Source organism: Hippocampus bargibanti, linkage group LG14, assembly GCF_051943395.1.
Source record: "Hippocampus bargibanti isolate YZ-2025 linkage group LG14, ASM5194339v1, whole genome shotgun sequence".
Taxonomy (NCBI): Eukaryota; Metazoa; Chordata; class Actinopteri; order Syngnathiformes; family Syngnathidae; genus Hippocampus; species Hippocampus bargibanti.
The window spans coordinates 4,308,077-4,329,743 of NC_142747.1; the positions used below are offsets into that span (position 1 = coordinate 4,308,077).

At 42.5% G+C, this 21,667-nt stretch overlaps 1 protein-coding gene across 5 annotated transcripts; it reads right to left on the minus strand.

Moving 5' to 3' along the window:
- Window positions 1–628: 628 nt before the first annotated feature.
- On the minus strand, window positions 629–21,222 carry LOC148888044 (spartin-like). Of its 5 annotated transcripts, XM_089013957.1 has the most exons (9): window positions 14,921–15,121; window positions 13,860–14,558; window positions 13,062–13,259; window positions 12,102–12,249; window positions 11,790–11,984; window positions 11,545–11,703; window positions 8,528–8,618; window positions 3,915–4,039; window positions 1,642–3,841 (listed from the first exon to the last, which is right to left on the minus strand). In XM_089013957.1, the coding sequence occupies exons 2-9, from the start codon at window positions 14,553–14,555 to the stop codon at window positions 3,819–3,821; spliced, it is 1,635 nt and encodes a 544-aa protein (XP_088870083.1). In that variant the 5' UTR covers window positions 14,556–14,558; window positions 14,921–15,121; the 3' UTR covers window positions 1,642–3,818. The 5 variants fall into 5 exon arrangements, with proteins under 5 accessions (XP_088870081.1, XP_088870080.1, XP_088870082.1 ...); XM_089013955.1 differs by lacking the exons at window positions 1,642–3,841; window positions 3,915–4,039; window positions 14,921–15,121 and adding exons at window positions 629–1,591; window positions 20,940–21,222; XM_089013954.1 differs by lacking the exons at window positions 1,642–3,841; window positions 3,915–4,039 and adding an exon at window positions 629–1,591 and having other exon boundaries at window positions 14,921–15,120.
- Window positions 21,223–21,667: the final 445 nt, after the last annotated feature.

The following is a 21,667-nucleotide window of genomic DNA, read 5'->3' on the forward strand; positions in this document are numbered from 1 at the left end:
TCGTGCCCAAAGACAGCTGAGATAGGCTCCAGCAACCCCCGCGACCCTAATGAGGAATAAGCGGTACGGAAAATGAGATGAGAGATGAGATAATTATTTTCAAATGTTTTAAGGATTCTTTGTATGTACAATGTATGTTGATGTACCTGCATAACTGAATAAGCCAATATTGCACAACACACATAACTACATATATATAACATAATAACTATTAACATTTAGGCCCTAAGGCTACGGAGCCCCTATCTACGGAGCGCTTAGGGGCTCCGTAGATAACAGATGGCAACCTATTGTGGTTGCAGGATAACTAAGATGTATTTTTAAAATATCTGGTAAGATTGTGTCAATTTAACATTGACCTTGGCACTGTTCTGGGATTTTTTTTTTCTTCCTGGGTAAACGTGATCTTACCAGCCAATAAATTTTGTTATATTTATAATTATTTATTTACTACTGATGTGTTTTGGATTAAAAGAAAAAGAGAAAGGTGCATGTTCAATATATATATATATATATATATATATATATATATATATATATATATATATATATATATATATATATATATATATATATATATAATAAAATGTAGTTTTAGTCATTAAAATGTTTTACCAGCATCTTTGTCACATGGCAGCTATTATTTTTATTTCATTGCACATTGCGAGTTAGTTGGGAAAGGCACAATCCATCTTTCCCCCACAGGGAAAGATGGATTGTGCCTCAGGGAAAAGTGTATTCTTGTTGCATTAAAAAATAAATACATACATTGCCGGAGGGACCAAGCCAATGAACAACTGAGGTATTCTGCATTTCTTTTGGATAGTCGTAGAGACATGTCTCTACGACTGTCCAAACTCTATAACTGCAGTTATAGAGTTACACAAACGTATTCAACGTTAAGACACCATACACAGTTATTTAAATTTGAAATTACCCATAATGCAATTGAACATGAATATTGAGAGAAGATGAACATGCTTTCATCATTGTCTTAAATTAATTTTAGATTGCTTCAAAACAATAATTATAGGCATTCATCAGTGGTGTAACTCCACAAAAGAAATGCAGTCAAAGTGTAGAAACCCACATTCGGAAAAGAAAAAAAAAACCCAAATCATCCTGTGAGAGACTGTAAGGATGAATGTGGTGCAATGAAAAGCAATGTCAAATCTGTCTTTTCGTTGGATTATAGAAAACGTGTACTGTACAATTTATATTACGCATATATTAATTTCACAGAATTAAATCTCTACATAAAGTCGGTTTAGTTTGGAAAGCAAGTCTTGTAAATATATACCGCGTACTGTCAAAGCACAAATATTAATTCATCGAGAATTATAAGGCAAGGGAGCGGACAACAACAAGGGTTAGGGGGGGCCAGGGCTATTTGCTGGATTTCTCCACTTGGTTTGGCGCGCCCGTTTGGTCCTGGAGCTTGTAGTCCTCCAGGATGGCCTGCGCTGTTTGCTTGCCGGTCCGCTTCGCCACTGCTTTGACCCCGAGGTTGTCAATATTGAAGGCGGCCACACCCACGTTAATGGCTGAGTTGACCGCGTTGTTTGTGGCCTGCCCGGCTGCCGCGCCGTACCTTTTGATTGGGGGGGGGGGGGGGGGGGGTGACGGAAACAGAGAGGAATGATTATGCAAAGTTGCCATGCTGAGAGTGATTGGGGAACTTGATTAGCACTTGCTGACTTTTGAATTCTGTCAGTTGGCGCACGTTGTGGGCCTTGACCTCTGCCCCTTTTTGTCATTACATTTCTGTAATGAAAACCGCGTTTGGCAATGGCTCGAGAGACGGTATTTTCAGGTGCATAAGGTGCACCCAAAAGCCTCCATTTTCTTCAAAAGATGACCCAGCAACTTTTTCGCAGATGTGCCTTATATGTGAAAAAATATTGAGCCATAACAGGTTTCGTAACTCTTGTCTGCAGCTACCGACTCCATTTTCCACTGTAGAAGTACAGCGGGACCTCGGTTTTACGAACTCCTTGGCTTACGAACTTTTCGGTTCACGAACATTATATTTATGAAAATTTTACCTTGGCATACAAACTATTTTTCGGGATACACACGGAGCTGCCACAAGTGATGTGTCGTTCGTGAATGAGCCCGTTCTCCAAACAATGAAATGGCAGCAGACCTCTATTGTCCTCTATTCCCCGCCCCGTCGTCGTTTAAAGCCACGTGATTGGTCAAGAACGCAGCAGTGGAGGATGGGGTTACAGACATAGAGAGAGTGAGGCCGGTCTCCAAAAAACAAAATGGCATCTTCGGTTAAAGCCACGTGATTGCTCAAGAACCCAGCAGCATGGGAGGGGGGGGCGGGGTTGAACATTAAAGGACAACCGACGTCACTTTTTTGTTTCTTAACTGACATCAGAAAAACGTTTTATAGCATCTAAAATACCCAAAACACACAGTATGATATTTTTATTCAAATGCAAAACACCAATAAAAATGACTTAAAGTGTCCAAAATCTGCAAAAAAATGAGCTGCGAATTGGGCATTTTCAGAAAGTCCCGCCCCCAGTGATAGTGTTTTTATACACATCCGTAAACATCCTATGTTATTTCATGTTTAGTTTAGCCTATATGGATGTATGTAGCTTATTAGATAACTTGTTGCATCAGTAAGATGCAACAAGTATTCATTTCCAGTCGAATGTTCTCCCAACCCCCTTCCTGTTGCTGATAGGACGATGTCATCGCTCCTGTGTGATAAAACTAGGTGAAAGGGGCGGGCCTCTCTCTCTTGGCTCCCCGCTCCGATTAGACATGTTCTCCTATTGTTTACAAGAATAAAGTTGTTTTTTTCTGTTCACCATTTATGGTCCCCGCTGGTATTTTATCGTAAAGCTTCGTCGAACCAGAACCAGGAAGAGATACAATAAATTCAGAAAACGTTGTTTCTTAATTGACATCAGAACGTTTACCCAAAACACGCAGTATGATATTTTTATTCAAATGCAAAACACCAATAAAAATGACTTAAAGTGTCCAAAATCTGCAAAAAAATGAGCTGCGAATTGGGCATTTTCAGAAAGTCCCGCCCCCAGTGATAGTGTTTTTATACACATCCGTAAACATCCTATGTTATTTCATGTTTAGTTTAGCCTATATGGATGTATGTAGCTTATTAGATAACTTGTTGCATCAGTAAGATGCAACAAGTATTCATTTCCAGTCGAATGTTCTCCCAACCCCCTTCCTGTTGCTGATAGGACGAGGTCATCGCTGCTGTGTGATAAAACGAGGTGAAAGGGGCGGGCCTCTCTCTCTTGGCTCCCCGCTCCGATTAGACATGTTCTCCTATTGTTTACAAGAATAAAGTTGTTTTTTTCTGTTCACCATTTATGGTCCCCGCTGGTATTTTATCGTAAAGCTTCGTCGAACCAGAACCAGGAAGAGATACAATAAATTCAGAAAACGTTTCTTAATTGACATCAGAACGTTTACCCAAAACACGCAGTATGATATTTTTATTCAAATGCAAAACACCAATAAAAATTACTTAAAGGACAACCGACGTCACTTTTTTGTTTCTTAACTGACATCAGAAAAACGTTTTATAGCATTTAAAATACCCAAAACAAGCAGTATGATATTTTTATTCAAATGCAAAACTAATAATAAAATAATAATAAAAATGACTTAAAGTGTCCAAAATCTGCAAAAAAATTGAGCTGCGAATTGGGCATTTTCAGAAAGTCCCGCCCCCAGTTCGTGACGTCACGCCAAGATGTCTTGCATTGCTGGAGAATCAACACAATGGCTTCAGATTTGGAGAATATGCTTTCTTGTTACACATCCAGTTATGAATATGATTCAAATAGTTCTGAAGAGGAAAGCATACATAGCAATCGATTAAATAATTTATTCTGTGCCATTATGAAGCAACATTGTCTCACCGAAAAAGAGGCACAAAATGGCGACCGCCTGTGGCCACCTCCACTTCCACAGGCTGATAAATTCCTTATATGGAGCTTGGACACCCTCTTCTGGTGGCATTTGGGTGCAACACGAGGTCCAAAGACTAAACAAGTACAGCAAAATACATTGACGTGATGGAAGGACCGCTACAATGCGTCTTTTTTCGGGCAGTGGCGTTCCTTTCGTGACGTCACGTACGGACTCATCATCAAAAACAAGACTTCCTGAATATTCAGCGCAAGTCTTAAAACGTAGAATATAGCTATATGCGGTGGAATCTTATTCAAATACGCTCAGTAGAAGTCATTTGAAGCCATTTTACAAATTATGGACACAATTTGTCCGAAGACGTCGGTTGTCCTTTAAAGAGACAGGCAGAGAGAGAGAGAGAGAAAACACACACACACGAAAGGGAGAGGACAGAGCTTGAAACAAAAAATAAAAGAAAAGGGGAATAAACAAGTAAAATGGTGAGAAAATGGATAGAAAACAGTGAAATTTGGACCCATTTCAACTTTGATAGTTCAAAAGCAGAGTGTAGACTGGAAGGTTAAATATCCCATCAATCAGGCTTCACAAATAACCCGTACAAGTCACTTGATGCAAAAAGCTATTAACCCAGCTAGACAGATCACAATTGATTAACTACAATTATCACAGAGAAAGCACCTACAAGGGATCATTCCTCAAGTTGGTGAAAGAAGAAGGCTACGTTCCTCATCAAGTGTTTAATGCTAATGAAACCGGCAACTCCATTCCATCAAGCCATAAACGACCATCACAAAGGTAAATAAAATGGCTTTATTGTACAGTACAGTTTATTTCTTTAATCATAATACTCTAGCACATTTGTTATACATTAAATAAGGTATATTTTGTGTAGTTTTAAGACTTAGAAAATTAGAAAGTAGAAAATTATGTTTTATGGCAGGGGTCAGGAACCTTTTTGACTAAGAGAGCCATAAAAGTAAAATATTTAGAAATGTTTTTCAGTGAGAGCCACACACACACACACACACACACACACACACACACACACACACACACACGCAAACGTGCGTGCGCACACACACACGACACGCGCACACACGAGAACACGCACGCACGCGTGGCCACTGTTCAACAAAATGACAGAATGTATTATACCGACTGCTGTCAGGCTTCACAATTCCCAATGATCACATGTGAAAAAAAAACAAAAAAAACTGGACACTTGTAAATATGGGTTGTTGCAATATATCTAAATGCATTTCTTGATTCTGCACTATGTACAGTCTTGTTTATAGAACGGTTTTTGCACATCTACATTTGCACAGTATACAGTTGACATTTTTATTTTGTTATGCTTAGAATATCTTGTTTTCTATCCTTTCACTCCCACCCCAACCCCATCCCTCTTCAATTGCTGCTGTGGACTGCAAATTTCCCCATTGCGGGACGAATAAAGGTATTCTGATTCTGATTCTGATTTAAAATAAGTGTGACAGTACTCACCGTTAACATATTTTTAACATGAATGGTTTTCCTCATGATTGGTAAAAATCCAGCCAAACGATAGGAAAGAAAGTCAATTTGCCGGGTCCACAGGCGAAGTTACTGCTAGCTAGCCTGCGCAGTGACTGTGCAGTGCACACGGCTCATTAGCTTCCACACTTGCTATCTGCAATATACTTCTCGCAGAAGTATATTGATGCTAACGTTAACATGGGGCTTGTTAAAATATTACTGACATTCGACTGTTTCATCGACTTTATTGTTTAATTGCAAATTAGAATTGTGACTCCTCCGGTGCATTCAAGCTGGAGTGTACTCACCATTTTTTTTACTCGTTGGGCTCATTTAAAAGGGTGTTTACCTGTTTCAACATGACGGCCAGTATCATCCAATAAAAATTGTGCTTTCCACCAACCTAGGTCAGTGTCATCCAATCAAAATTGCGCTTTCCGCCAACTGCAGCCCCAAGAGGAAATGAACGGCGAAAAAGTGAGAATATGTATTTTATTTTATCGGCGAGCCATATGCAATCATCAAAATATATGGCTCGCGAGCCATAGGTTCCCGACCCCTGTTTTATGGGGACCTGGGAACGGATTATTCTCATTTTAATGGTTTCCTATGGGAAATTAATTTTTGGGATACACACTTTGCCTTACACACTCTGTCTGGGAACCAATTAAGTTCGTAAGCCAAGGTCCCACTGTACTGCGTGACCCCAGCCTCTACTCAGTAGTCTACTGTAATGCCTTTTCACTCATTGACAAGTGTGATGTGGAGTGGCATTCCCGAATTTGTTCGGGTTTAGTTTTTTCTTGCGGGGGTGCCGATTAAGCACTAGTCAGGCCTCTGGCATTGCTTGTTCCCTTGCACGGAGGTGGCAGCACTTGCCTTTTGTCATGTTAGCGCTTTGTTACAGCTGCTGTTAAAGAGCTGTATAAATCGATATTATAATAATAATAATAATACAGTAAAGTCTCGTTATATCGATATCGGTTATATCGATAGTACTGTCGATGAGAAGGTTACTTCAGCCGTCATCTGTACAAATGTGAAGGTTTCGGACGTTTCGCCTCCTATCCAAGAGGCTTCGTCAGCGAACTAAAGTCTGACTGGTCGTGTCGGCCCCATTTATATATCCCTAATGTCCAGACATGGTGGCGCCGGACACAGCTATGATAGGTCCCTATTCTCAGGTTGGGGGGGCAGAGGACCCCTCCTGTACGACTGAGAGCTTACACAGACATATCGATAGTACTGCTTATTACGATACTATTTCTATGAAAGCAAGGAGAAAATTTACATGCCTTAGGATCGGATATATCGATAGTCCGGTTATATCGATATTTTTTCCGACCGAGAATATCGATATAACGAGACTTTACTGTAATAATAATAATAATACATTTGATTTCTAAGCGGCTTTCAAAACTCTCAAGGTTACTTGAGAGTCGAGGATAAGTTTTTCTGTGGGTGAGCAGCGGCAGCCACACGCGCCAGCGTTCACTCAACCCGGAAGTAACTCAAATAGATAGCAAGCTAGATAGCTAGCAAATAGATAGCTAATAGCTAGCAAATACATAGCTAATAGCTAGCAAATAGATAACTAATACCTAGCGAATAGATAGCTAATAGACAGCTAGCTAGCCAGCAAGATAAGATGCAAGCTAGATTTTCAGATGTCTTGAATGAGGTCAACTGAAGACGCATAGCTGATGGTTTTGATGGTTAGCCTACATCTGCTCAAATAATAATAATAATAATAATAATATGGATTGTATTGTGTTTATGGTGATGATATTTTTGCCAGAATGGGTTATTTGGAACCCAGCAGTTTTAGAACTGCACAAAGACGTCGTCCTGCCTCTGATTAAAAAAAAAAAGACATCAAATCCCAGGGTCAACTTCACCACCCTACCATTGGCGTACAGTCGTACACTGAGAAACGGGCACACTGGGCATATGTATATATTGCATTGTATTTTGTCCAGCCACCACCAATTCAAACTCAAATACAGTAAAGTCTCGTTATATCGATATTCAAGGGAGTCCGAAAAAATATCGATATAACCGGGACTATCGATATATCCGACCCTGTTTGCATGTAATTTTCTCCGTGCGTGCATAGAAATAGTATCGATATAACCGGGACTATCGATATATCCGATATCGATATAACGAGACTTTACTGTATCTCCAGACCCATATAATTTAGGAATTAACACTTTTTCTGATGAAAGAATAGAGTATCAGGTTTCTAACGGTGTATTGAATGGTTTTGTAGTGCTGAAACTCAATATTCTGTGGGTCCTGCAATTAGAGTGAAAATGACAAAAGCGCTGGCACTGGGGTGGGCACATTTTTGCACATCGCCCGGCAGTGAATGAGTGTGAATGGTGTGCCTTATATTTGTAAAACTTTTATCTATTTACATATTATATTTGGAAATCTTTTTTCATTCATTGAATGTGCGCCCTATAGTCTGGTGCGCCTTGTATATGGAAAAAGTTTGAAAATACACCCTTCATTGGGGGTGCGCCTTATACACCGGAAAATACGGTAAATTACCTTGTTTAGGGTTGGTCGTATTTAGTCAAAAATGTGAAAAATCAAGCACCAGAACAGGAATAGATTCAGGAAAAAGCTCACAACTCTTTGGTGCCCGAATAAGATATTAAACATTCCAAAGGAAAAAAATAGCCCTTTATGTTCACAAATGTATTAACTAATCTTGACCACCATTATGTCAAACGAAATATATAAAAAAAGTGGAAAGGGGATTTTTTTGCCAATGCTGTGAGAAGAACATTTAATTAGGACAATTGATTTGAAATTGAGGCGTTATGCTCGTCATTAGTCAAAGCTTTAATTGCATGGGGGCGGTGATCACATGTTGCTGCTAGGTGGAGTCAAAGAGGTTTTGAAGACCCCTAAATCTGTAAAGCAAATTGGAGAGGGGAGGAAATAGGAAGGGGGGTTGAGCGCAGCACAAAACGCACATGCCGCACACACTCATGGTCATGTCATAGCAAGCATGCTGGGACACCATAACAAAAAAAAAAAAAAAAAAAAAAAAAAAAAAGGGAAAGTGACATACTTGTGTTTGACTGTGGTGACCGTCTCGGAGGCTACGCTTGTCGTGATGTTCTTGGCTGCCACTTCCAAACCTGTCCACATGGTGGTGAATCCTGGTCAACAAATGAAAAAGCAAAATTGAGTTTCAGTCACTGCAATCTTTCAAAATATTTCCTGCTGTTGTGAGTTGGCCCAAATTTCTTTGAAGATGGCATCGTCATTTTAGCCCGTCTCAAATTGTTCAATTTGTATCTTTTTCTGAAATTTATTCAAATTCAGATCCCAGCTATATCAGCTATAATTTTACAAATTTGTAGTTACGTATTTAATTTTAAAGGACAAGCGACACCTACAGACAAGTTGCATCCATAATTTGTAAAATCACTTCAAATGACTTCTACTGAGCGTATTTTACAAAGATTCCACTGCATACAGCTATATTTTACGTTTTAAGACTCGCGCTGAATATTCAGGAAGTCTTGTTTTCGAGTTGACGACGATGCTTGACGTGACGTCACGTCTGGAACGCCCCTGACCGAGAAAGCGACACAATGCATTTTGGGTACTTTGGTTTGAAAACTTCATGTTGATGGCAAAATTAGAAGGAAAAAACATAACGCGACGGTGAATCGTAGTGTGTTGCACCAAGACTACTATTTGATACTAGTTGACACAAATTCCCAGCAGACAAATCAGTCCATTTCCAACGGAGCTTGGGCGCCATCTTGTGCATTTTCTGGGCGCTACATTGGAATCCAGACGCCTCAAAATGAGACGGAAGGATTTCTTTAATCGATTGCAAACATTTATGCTTTTCCTCTTCAGAACTATTCGAATCATATTCATATAAGAAAGCATCTTCTCAGAATCTGAAGCCATTGTTTTGATTCTCGTGCAAGGCAAGACGTCCTAGCGTTACGTCACGAACAAGGGGGCGGGACCTTCTGAAACACGCCGTTTTTGGGGTCATTTTGAAAGAGTTTTGGGACACCTTAACTCATTTTTATTGGTGTTTTGCATTTGACTAAAAATATCAGCCTGCATGTTTTGGTTATTTTAGATGTTATAAAACTTTTTTTTCTGATGTCAGTTAGGAAACAAAAAAATGGTGTTGGTTGTCCTTTAAAGGACAACCGACATCTGCGGACAAGTTGCGTCCATAATTTGTAAAATCACTTCAAATGATTTTATAAAAATTCTACTGCTATATTTTACGTTTTAAAACTGGCGCTGAATATTCGTGAAGTCTTGTTTTCGAGTTGATGCCGACGCCAGAAGTGACGTCGCTGAGGGAACGCCCCTGACCGAGAAAGTACAGTCCATTTTGGGTACTTTGTTTCATCTGAAAACACCGTGTTGATCGCAAAATTAGAAGGAATACTACATAAATAACATGATGGTGAATCATTGTATTGCAGCCAATTGCGGTAACATGCACAAAGAAGGTGTAAGTTTACACAAATTCCCAGCGGACAAACCAGCCTTTTCCAACGCAGCAGAGCAGTACGCCAGCTGGAGGCGAACGAGGAGCTCCCCGTAGTGCGCAAATCCGTGCTTGGATAACCGCTGTCATCCCCTCAGCCTGACAATGGGTAGTACGTGGCTTCCAGTGGTGAAACAGAGCAATCGTCATAATAGTGGAGCAAACCGATCGGACAAACATCCAGCTGCTGGAACGAGGAGCTAGCGAACCGGAGTTAGCGATGGATAACCGCTGTCATTCATTCGTAAAGTTTGTAAAGTTTAAACAACTTTTTACATGCACAACCATTAAACAATCTGCATTGATGTTGACATTTTGTTGCTTATTTGTTATTCATGTCCTTAAATGCCACATATCACCCAAGTTGATGCTATATTGCTTATTCACAGAGTTTCATAGATGCTTCATATGTCGTGTCCTTCAGCAGTTTCGTCGCTTTGCTCACATGGCTCGAATTGATACGGAAGGACTTCTTTAATCGATGGCAAACACTTCTGCTTTCCTCTTCAGAACTATTTGAATGATATTCATAACTGGATGAGTAACAAGAACGGATCTTTTGCGGAATTTGAACTCTCTGAAGCCATTGTTTTGATTCTGGAGCAAGGCAGTTTGTGAAGGAGTATGCCGACGAGACGTCACAAACTGGGGGCGGAACTTTCTGAATCTCTTCAGTTTTGAGCTCATCAGTGGTAGTTTTGGGAAAAAAAAGTCTTTTTTATTGGTGTTTTGCGTTTGACTAAAAATATCAGCCTGCTTTTTTTGGGGTATTTTAGATGCTATAAAATGTTTTTCTGATGTCAGTTAGGAAACAAAGAAAAATGGTGTCAGTTGTCCTTTAACATACTAACTAACAAATTCTTGTTTATAGTCTTTTTTGAGAATTTTTAGAGTCTCAACAAATTCTCAAAAAAAGACTATCAACATCGCAGGGATAATACAAGTGGGCCTCAATCGGCAGTACATTTGCACCTAAAAGCTAGCAACCACTCATTTGACGACAATGAGGTTAAAATCTTAGCGAAAGAACATAGATGGTTTGAAAGGGGGTAAAAGAAGCGATTCTTATAAAACAACAAAATCCTTCATTAAACCGGTCTGGTGGGGTGAGGTTCAATTTGGATCGTTCATACAATAGCCTGCTTAGGCAAAACAGGTTAGGCAACATTCGTAATGCTGATAAGGGGATACCGGTGGGAGTGGGGGGAATGGGCCAGTCGTTAGTCAGGAATGTAGGAACAATCAGTGGGGCCACAGGGAGGGGTCCTCTGCTCCCCCCAACCTGAGAGTAGGGACCTATCATAGCTGTGTACGGCGCCGCCATGGCTGGACATTAGGGATATATAAATAGGGCCGATACGACCAGTCAGACTTTCGTTCGCTGACGAAGCCTCTTGGATAGGAGGTGAAACGTCCGAAACCTTCAAATTTGTACAAATGACGGCTGAAGAAACCTTCTCATCGATTGTCCTTTAACAGTAATTTTGAGTTGCTGAAATGACATGTCATAATGTGCGTGACAACTTTCAAATGACGACGCGTGGGTGCGGCACTACCTTGCACTCCGCTCGCCGCCACCACCATGGCGCCATCAATGTTGGAGCGTCCGTCTTTGTCTTTGCGCATGGACTCTGGAATGAGTTTTCCCCCGTGCTTCTTTACATGCGGCGCCAGCTCTCGACCCACGCAGCCAGCCACAACGCACACGCCGTCCACTGCAGTGACACGCCAGTCGGTCAATCGCCCCGCTGCCTCCAAAAAAGATGACGGGGAAGCACGGCGTTGATGCGGATGCGCTCACCCAGGAACTGGCTGACTTTGACGGCACCTCCCGTGGCCTGCTTGGCAACGTGGAGGCCTTTGCTGACGGTGGGGCTAACGTGCGCCGGCTTGTCCTCCGGCGTGATGTGCTCTCGCAGTTTTGAGGCCCCCATGTGAATCGCCTTGCCTGTTAATTCGGCCCCTTTAACCAGACCCCAGCTCAGCCAAGACGCGCCTATGTGAGAAGTTGTCACAAATATAAGCCGAGTGCACTTGGAAGTGACTTGAATGACTCGTTATTGTTGTCTTTTATGTGACATTGAAAGCATCCATCGTTTTGTGGACACCTCACCTGTCAGAATGCCGTTGGCCAACTTCTCGCTCCACTCGGGCAAATTCTTGTCATCTGCCACTGCCTCCTCGCTCTGTGGCTCGATCTCGTGAGTCGAGATGGACACTTTGTTGCCAAGATTCACATGCTCGATGGCCTCATCTGCAGCCTGATGGAACAAATACATGGCGCACCTAAAAAACCCAAGATGGTCCGAGGCTCGTCTGCTTCTAACGCTGACCTAATAATAGCTCCCTTTCATGACATGCTCACAAAACTCCTATTGTTTATCACAAAAAAAAGCTTCTCTTTGTGTCTTTGTCTTTGCCTCGTTGGTAACGCAGGAAGTTCCATCTGCAAGAACCTGTTGCATCTTAAATGACCTTGCGTGGCGGCCCAAGGCTCCGATAACAGCTGATAAGACCATTAGTGCGGTGTTAATACTCAAATCCCGACCATGCTGAGGCAAAAGCGAGCAAGGCTGCCTCACAACCCAAAAGAAACTCTCAAAAAGTCTGCTGAGTCACAAATTTGGGGAGATTTTTACAATAAAAGGAGGAAACAAGCTTTTTGTGATTATATATTTTCAACAACAGTGACTATAAAATAAAATGTATGAATATTATTATTTATTTATTTTTCATTTGGCAAATTACAAAACTATTTGCATTGTATACAGTAATAGTAGGATTCTGTCGCGTGAGTGTGCCTGCATGCATGCCGTGCTCATGAATGTGTATGCTAAATGACATCAGACATCATTGTAAATTTCTCCACTGCGAGACAAATAAAGGTAAATCCAATCCAACCTGTATCTCCTACTACAAAATTTAATCTTTTGTCGATTTTTTCCACATAATTTTTTTAACATTGTGTTGTGGATTTAACCTAACAAATAAAAGTTGCTTTTAAAAGAGAATCCTCCACGTATTGCCCCATGTGTCCCACTTTGAAAAAAAAAAACACACCGCAATAGACTACCTGCACTCTGAGTTCCGTCATTTGAGCTAGCAGATCCCGAAACAGCTCCCGATCGGCGACGGGCAGCTGAGATGATAGGACCACACCCACAAAATGACCCGGCGCCGACGCCATCATGTCAGGAAACATGAACACACCGGTGTTGCACAGGAGGGCCGGCGAATTTGACGCCATGAGTGGGTACAGCCAGTCACACACCTGCCAGGAGGAGAATCTATCAATTGTAGTTGTGTGAAGAACTAATGTCCACTTAAGCACATTTTTTTCACAGAGAACTTTTTAGGGCACACTGTAAGGAGGAAGTAGGGGGTGGGGGCAAATTGAGTGAGGTCTAGCGGCCATGACAACCAAAGTTCGATTGGGTTTACTTGGAGGACAGACACATCCCTCCTCCCTTTGGACTGCCGCATGTCTAACAGGATTATGTGGACATCACGACGCGCTTGCTAATTGCTAACGACTAGTTTCACTCATGTGCCTCGCCACTGTGATGTCATCTTCCGCCAAAGGGTACCTGGGAAATTCCCCCTTGAAGAGTCAATTATGCGCCTCATGGCTGCAAACGACTGTTTTTGTGGTTTTGCAATGTCTGTTTCTTCAAAGTCCACAGTCTTAATGATTAAGTTACTTCATTATATCATTGAGAGAGGGAGCTCACATGACTTAAAAACACAAGCCAATGCACACATAATGACTAAAATCCATTTGTTAGTGTGAAAATGGCATTGGTAACTAACACGATGTGTTCCGTAAATGTCTGGTTTATCTACATTTAAGGCTCCTCAACATCAAAATTACCTGGAGAAACGCTGGTGGCCTCCCGGGACAGTCATTAACAAACTTGACCAGCCGCAGGTAGCCTGGGTACGAGGGTGCACTCACACCCCCTTCTGGGGTCACATAGAATATCTGCACCCCTTGCGGGATACACAGCAGCTCCTCCGCATCCTCACCCATGTTCTGCGGTGATACTGCAGGACTGGATGCCGGACTGTAGAAGTCGTTGCAGACCAGCGACAGCTCGCCCGATTCCGTACCGTACGAGATGGACACATGGCCATCGGCCGCTTGCGGGGAGTACGCCGGCGGCTGGTCCCCGAGAGCCATGGCGCCACATGCGGCAGCACCGCCGAGCGGGGTTTTAACTTGCTCATCTTGGGCTGGAAGTTGCGGGGAGACAGCTCGTTCATCGCCGGCAGCAGTCTCCAGCGCGGCGAGGCGCGTGGTGATGTTGTCCAGGGTTTTCTGCATCTTCCTCTGCATCTCCCGGGCCGAGTCCCAAGAGTTTCCCACACATTCACCCAATTCCAAGGGCACACTGATGCCCCTGAGGAGGTGCTTCTGCCCCTTCCTGTAAAGCTCCAGGGCCTGACGGTTGTCTCCGGCTTCGTCGGCCGTCAGTGCTTTGTTGATACACTCAAAGGCCTTGTTGGAGCCATCTTTGATCACATCAAGCCTGGCGTAGTCGAATGAATCCTCTTTCCCATTCTCCATGACCTGTCAGGACACAGTGAGCGATTTTTTAATGGAAAATAGCGATGACACAAGAAATATTTAACAGTGGAGCTTTGGTTCATTTGTTTTTCTTTTTCATTCATGCAAACAAAGTATAAAACAAGAGCTATTCAATTGACAGTCTGACATTTTATTGAATGAAGTATCCACACCAAACCTTTCAAATTATTCGTCTTGAATTTGCTTATATTTACACGGGAGCACGTCTAAACTTAAAATCTAACACAATCATTCTTCCTATGCGCGATTTGTGGACTTAAATGCGTGGTAGTAGCTGACAGCTGTCTTTGGTTATTGGCCAGTTAGCGTTAGCTTCCCGTTAGGACGTAACGGAGTTAACTTACCTCCGAGGTCGCGGCCGGTCAGCGAACTCTGTGGCTAACGTTCCAACGTGTAATTGTACGCTCAGCAAATGACACTCCTTGAGATGCCCGCTTGCATAAATTTGGACTCTGACAAGAACGACTAAACAAAGACCTGTTGTGATACAACTATGGAGTGAGTCGCGAACCCGTCCCTTCTGAATGTATCCATTATTTTGAAGTTTTACTTTCATACCGGAAGCGGTATCGCCGTGTCTCTGAAATTAAAGTCTTTATGATTGCTTTTAAATTCCGCGTAGTCTTGTAATTTCATATCTCTTATATCAAGACGTGACGTAGAATATTATTGGCAATGTGTAGTAAGGTCAAGGGGAAAAACGAGCGTAGCTTTTTATTTGAAATTTACTCAAAGGAAGCCCACGGACTTTTAGTGAAACCTTCGGTTTTCTGACCACAGTATTCAAAAATCAATGCCGTTTTCGAGCTTTCACCACAAGATGGTAACGAAGGAACGCTCCTGATTGAAAACGGGAGAGAGAGAGAGAGAGAGAGAGAGAGAGAGAGAGAGAGAGAGAGAGAGAGAGAGAGAGAGAGAGAGAGAGAGAGAGAGGGGGGGAGAAAGAGAGAGAGAGAGGGAGAGAGAGAGAGAGAGAGAGAGAGAGAGAGAGAGAGAGAGAGAGAGAGAGAGAGAGAGAAGAGAGAGAGAGAGAGAGAGAGAGAGAGAGAGAGAGAGAGAGAGAGAGAGAGAGAGAGAGAGAGAGAGAGAGACCGAGCGAGCGCAGAGGTAAATACTCTGACCCACTGGTGTCTCTTGCGCAACAATGTCACGTGCTTTAACGGTGCTCTTGGAAGCACAGGCAGAATTTTCCTTTGTCGGGTCCAAGTTTGTCCTCACACTTTACTTATTCCATGGCTTGTTTTTTAACAATCAGCTCAGAAAAAAATATGTAGCATGGTTTTGTCTTATCATTCCAGAGACTCCAATTTCCACGTGAATGGAGCCCTTATTAGGGCACTTTCCTATGTGTCCATATCTGCTTTAAAACTTGACATGAGTAAAAGTTAACGACAACCAAAGTTTGACTATATCAACTTTCTGTGGGGGGCTTAGTATATCAAAACAAATTGCACATTGAGACATGCCGTTCTAGTTTCGTTCCCACTTCTTTTCCTTTATGCTTTTCCCTTCAGGGGTCGCCACAGCGAATCAGTAGCCTCCAACTAGCCGATTTTGGCATCCTCTGCTCTCACGCCTGCTACCTTCATGTCCTCTTTGACAACATCCATAAACCTCCTTTTGGCCTTCCTCTCGGTCTCCTGCCTGGCAGTTCTAGGCTCAGCATCCTTCTCCTGATATAATCACTCTCTCTCCTCTGGACATGTCCAAACCATGTCAGTCTGGCCTCTCTGACTATCTCTCCAAAGCCTCTAATATGTGTTTCCCCTCTGATATACCTTTATTCATTCCTGATCCTATCCAACCTGGTCACTCCCAAAGAAAACCTCAACATCTTCAGCTCTGCTACCTACAGCTCTGCTTCCTGTCTTTACTTCAGTGGCATTGTCTCAATTCCAAACATCATGGCTGGTCTCACCACAGTTGTATACAACTTTCCTTTCATCGTATAGCAGAAACTCTTCTGTCACACATCACACGTGACTTTTTTCTCCAGCCGTTCCAGCCTGCCTGGACACGCTTCTTCGCCTCTTTTCCACACTCTCCATTGCTCTGGACAGTTCACCCAAGTACTTTAAATCATCTACCTTCTTTATATCTTCTCCCTATAGCATTACTCTTGTACTTAGATCCCTTTCATTCACACACATATATTCCGTCTTGCTGCGACTGATCTTCATTCCTCTCCTTTCCAGGGCATACCTCCACATCTCTAGTATCTCCCCCACCTGTTCCATGTTCTCGCTACAGATCACAATGTCTTCTGCAAACATCATGGTCCAAGGAGATTCTTTTCTAACATTGTCTGTCAGCCTGTCCATCACCATAGCGAATAAGAAGGTGCTCAGAACTGACCCCTGGTAGAGTCCCACCTCCACCTTGAATTCCTCCGTCACTGGATACATCAACCTGTAATGAATCACCGAGACAAAAAGAAACTAAAATGAACATACGTGCAAGCTCATTGCGATGTTCTCCTGGATGATGACAATGAAATTCGGGTAAAATAAACGGTCAACAGAGATTTTTATGATCAGCGTCCGGTCAGTAAAGCTGTCTTTCTTTCTCTCGTGTGATTTATGAGCGGAGCCACAGCTGCTTCCCCAGATAAAACAAGGCTTTCCAGTCTGGAAAAACACTTTGTCCCCATGCTTGTTGCGATGCTTGCGCGCAGCTATGCTAACTACACGAAATAAAGGGCGACTATGAAGGACCAGTCACAGACTGGTTCTTCATAGTCGCATACATAGTCGCATACGCCAGCACGACTTTGCGCGCGAACACAGGTCGGCCGCACAAAACTGATGTCTGTTGTAAAGTAATATATGCCCTGGCGCAACTTTGTTTTTGCACTAGCTTTGTTGATCACCTCTAAACTCTCAGTCCTTTTTGTTTTGGAGAGAGGTGAGGGGGCGTTATCTTTCAAGGCTTAGGTAAAAAAGAAATGCTGTAAATGAACTAACAAATAGCAATGGCCTGATGCTCTTCCAACTCTTGAGGAACTGACATAAAGACCAATAATGTAACAATGGTCACAGTCATACATGTTTTATCCTCTGTGAACAGCAGCAAGTATCACTGCGGCTTACTCAGAAGTTGTGGCCATTTTTGCGTGTCACAGTGTTTCACAGCAACTTCACTCGGATATCACCAAGAGGCAACCTGGAAGTTCGTCATCCATTGACAACAACCATCACAAAGGTAAATAAACCAACTTTATTCTACAGTACAGTTGATTTCTTTAATTGCAATACAATAGCACATTTATTATTCGTAAAATAAGGTATATTTGGTGTAGTTTTGAGGCTTATTTCATGGAAAATTATGTTTTATGGGGACCTGGGAGCGGATTATTCTCATTTCAATGCTTTCTTATGGGAAATAAATCTACGGAAGACAAACATTTCTCCTTACACACACTTTCTGGGAACCAATTGAGTTTATAAGCTGAGGTATCACTGTACTATCATTAAACTGTTTGAGTTTTTACCATGAACGTGTGGATTCATGATATGGGGTCATAAGTCACTCTTTCACCGCGCAGAGATAATTGAACAAAGGGATGGCGAAGCAGCAGTCATATTATCATAAAATTTCAATACGGTAGTATTTGCTATTTTCTGACATATTCAGAGCTGTCCGACCTTTCTCAATATGGTCCATTTTTTCTTGAAAAGTCCGTCTTGAAAATGGCGTCAACGGTGTATCTGCAACCAAATCCATTTCTTCTCCTTCTTTAGCCATCGTAGTTTGACAAAACCACACATAAATCGACACAACAATGTGTTTGCTTATGCAACTCGTTACAGATACAGTGAGTGAGCTCTGGCCAGTACTGTATGCCATTGTCACTAGTGACTGGTCATACTATCTGTACCTGGCGGGTATATTGTCATTGGTTGCCATGACAACAAAAATATAATTTATTTGGACCTGTTGTTCTGTAAAAGTGTTTAACGTTTCTATGCGAACCTTTATGTGTGTTTTTCTTCGATACTTTATGTTTTGTCATTATCACTTCCGCTCCTGTGTCATGTGTTTCGATAAAGGCGAGTAAGGCGAGACAGACAGAACGAGACTGATGCTAGAGAGAGACAGAAGCAGAGCAACTGCTAGATAGAGAGCGACAGTCTAAAGCAGGGGTCGGGAACCTATGGCTCGCGAGCCATATATGGCTCTTTTGATGATTGCATATGGCTCGCCGATAAATATTACATATTATAATACATATTGTTGTTTTTTTTCGTCGTTCATTTCCCGTTGGGGCTGCAGTTGGCAGAAAGCGCAATTTTGATTGGATGACACTGACCTAGAATGGCCGAAAGCGCCATGTTGATTGGATGATAGTGGCCGTCATGTTGAAACAGGTAAACGCTCCTTTAAATAAGCCTTGTGCACTTAATCCTGAATGCACTGGAGCATTAGAGGAGAGAAAATCTTCTGATTCTAATTTGCAATGAAACAATCGAATGTCAGTGACATTTTAACAAGCCCCATGTTAACGTTACCATCGACATACTTCTGCGAGAAGTAGATTGCAGATAGCAAGTGTGGAAGCTTATGAGCCGTGTACAGGCTAGCTAGCAGTAACTTCGCCTCTGGACCGGCAAATTGAATTTCATTCCGATCGTTTTCCTGGATTTTTACCAAACACGAGGAACGGAAAACCATCCATGTTAACGGTGAGTACTATCACAAAGTTATTTTAAATAATACATTCTGATATTTTGTTGAAAAGTGGCCGCACGTGCGCGTGTGTGCGCGCGCGTGCGTGTGGCTCTCGCTGAAAAACGTTTCTAAATATTTTACTTTTGTGGCTCTTTTAGTCAAAAAGGTTCCCGACCCCTGGTCTAAAGTCTACGTCAACGTTTATCTACTTTCGGTTAATAAGGTGCACACGGTACATTATTAATTTCCTTATTGACTGATTGTTTTGTGGAACTTATTGTAATGTTGTCGTTTCAATGTCCTTTATAGTTTTCACGGTGTTCCAAGTCTTTCACAATAAACATTGTGAAATCAGTAAGAAGCGTCATCCTTGACCTGGGTAGATACACTATTATTGACTGGTGACGAACCAATCATAGTTTGCAAAAACTCAGATGTGACCCAGGCCTGCATGCAAGCCTTGCGCGTCACCAACTCAAAATTTGATTGGTTAAAGGAGCAGAGTCATTGACATCAGATTTAATGCGAGAGGGCCCGCAGAGCTGATTGTGGAGGCATCCAGGTCGATTTCTGACCTGGTAACAAATTATGGCTGAAACGTGATTGGCTAAATGCTTACATATGAAAACACACATCTGGAAGGAGCACAACAGGGTGAATTCAATGAAATTAAACTGAAATACAATTTCAATTATTTAACAAGAATTCATGGCCAAAATATAATTCACATTAGTCTGTGTTCAGATATTTTTAGGCCAGCACAGAAGGTCTTGCAGGCCTTGACAGCCCGCCATTGCCATCCAGTATTGTCAAGTGGACAATTAGAAAACTACGCTGGAAACCCCGGCTCGTCTTGCAACATTTAATTCCAGATTTTAAGTGGATTACGTATTTTATGGGGCGGATGGCAGCCTTAGCGGAACTGTTTTTCGGTAGAACAATTTATCTAGTTCAAAATCGCCCAAAATAAGGATAAAAACACAGGTGGGAACAATAAACACCAGGTGAAATGTTCAATTGGCAGCACATGTTCTGTATATTTATCAATTCATCAAAAAAACGGTGAAGCGTCAGGGCAAATAAAGTCAGTTTATGAGCCAGGAGCAATTTGACAGCGGAAATATGCCTTAAAAGACGGGAAAATGGCAGGCCCCATCATACACATGTTCATATGACAATGCCTTTCAGGACTTGAGCCAGACAACCTGCCAATATTGGGATATAGGAAAGCAAAGCCATTTGTCACTATTGATTTCCGACATAAATCCCAAGGGCAAGGTGCCGCCCGCCGAGCGGAAACAATCCGTCCTCGCATGTTTTTAGCTCAAGGCTGCGATTTTCACATTCAAGAACACACGTGTCACACAAGAATGCTGTAAATATCACACTCATCCATGTGGAAAGTAAAAAAAAAATGACCCCGGTCATGCGCGCAAATTTATGAAGTAGGTTTGACATTTCAGTTCACTTCACTTCCGGGTCGAGTGTACGCTGGCGCACTTTTGGCTGCCGCTATTCGCCCGCAAACATTTTGGCTTCTTTTTAGTTTTTACAATTCCTGTAACCAATGGAAGTAATCGACAGCCACCAGAGGAACTTATGGTGGAATTCCAATCCATTTTGGCTGTCGGATCGTCTCGTGATTACGGTCGTTTATCCGGATCACAGACGAGAACACGTACCATCTCCACCCACCTGTGCCTGCTGTTGAGGGCTAACCTGGACGCTGACTGTCTCTGGACGTTACTGGTTGATATCATGTCGCTCCTCTATCGACCCGTTGGACGGCTGCAGTATTCGGCGGCAGAGCTGCTCAAACTCCGCTCCCGATGGACGAGCGTGCCGCAGGCGATTTTCCAATTCCCGGAAATCGCTCGTTGCCCTTCCCGGAGGTATATCCACCGCGGATCACGTCGAGACTTTCACCTCGACAACTCCAAGGATATCACCTCCCTGTGGTCATCTTTCCGCCGGCCACGCAGAGGGTACAGCCGCTCCGTGGAAATGACGACACCACCAGCGTCAACTTCGGCCTCCTGAACATCCGCTCGCTTACGGGAAAGGGTTGTCTTATCCAGGACAGCCTTAGTGACTGTAAGTTGGATTTCTTCTTCTTGAATGAGACCTGGCAAACGGCGGGGGACTTTTCTGAGTTGAACGACACGACGCCACCAGGGTTTGTTTACCTTTCAAAACCCCTACCGCGAGAACTGGAAAGTCATTCAAGTGCCAGTCCCGGAAACTTTCTCATTTGAATGCCTTGCGTGTCAAATTTCTGGACCATCTCCCACAGTTATAGCCACTGTATATCGTCCCCCTGAAACCACATCGTGACTTTTTAAAAGACTTCTCCTCTGTCCTCACACACCTCTCCACTCTGTCACCAAATATTATTATCCTGGGGGACTTCAACATACACATTG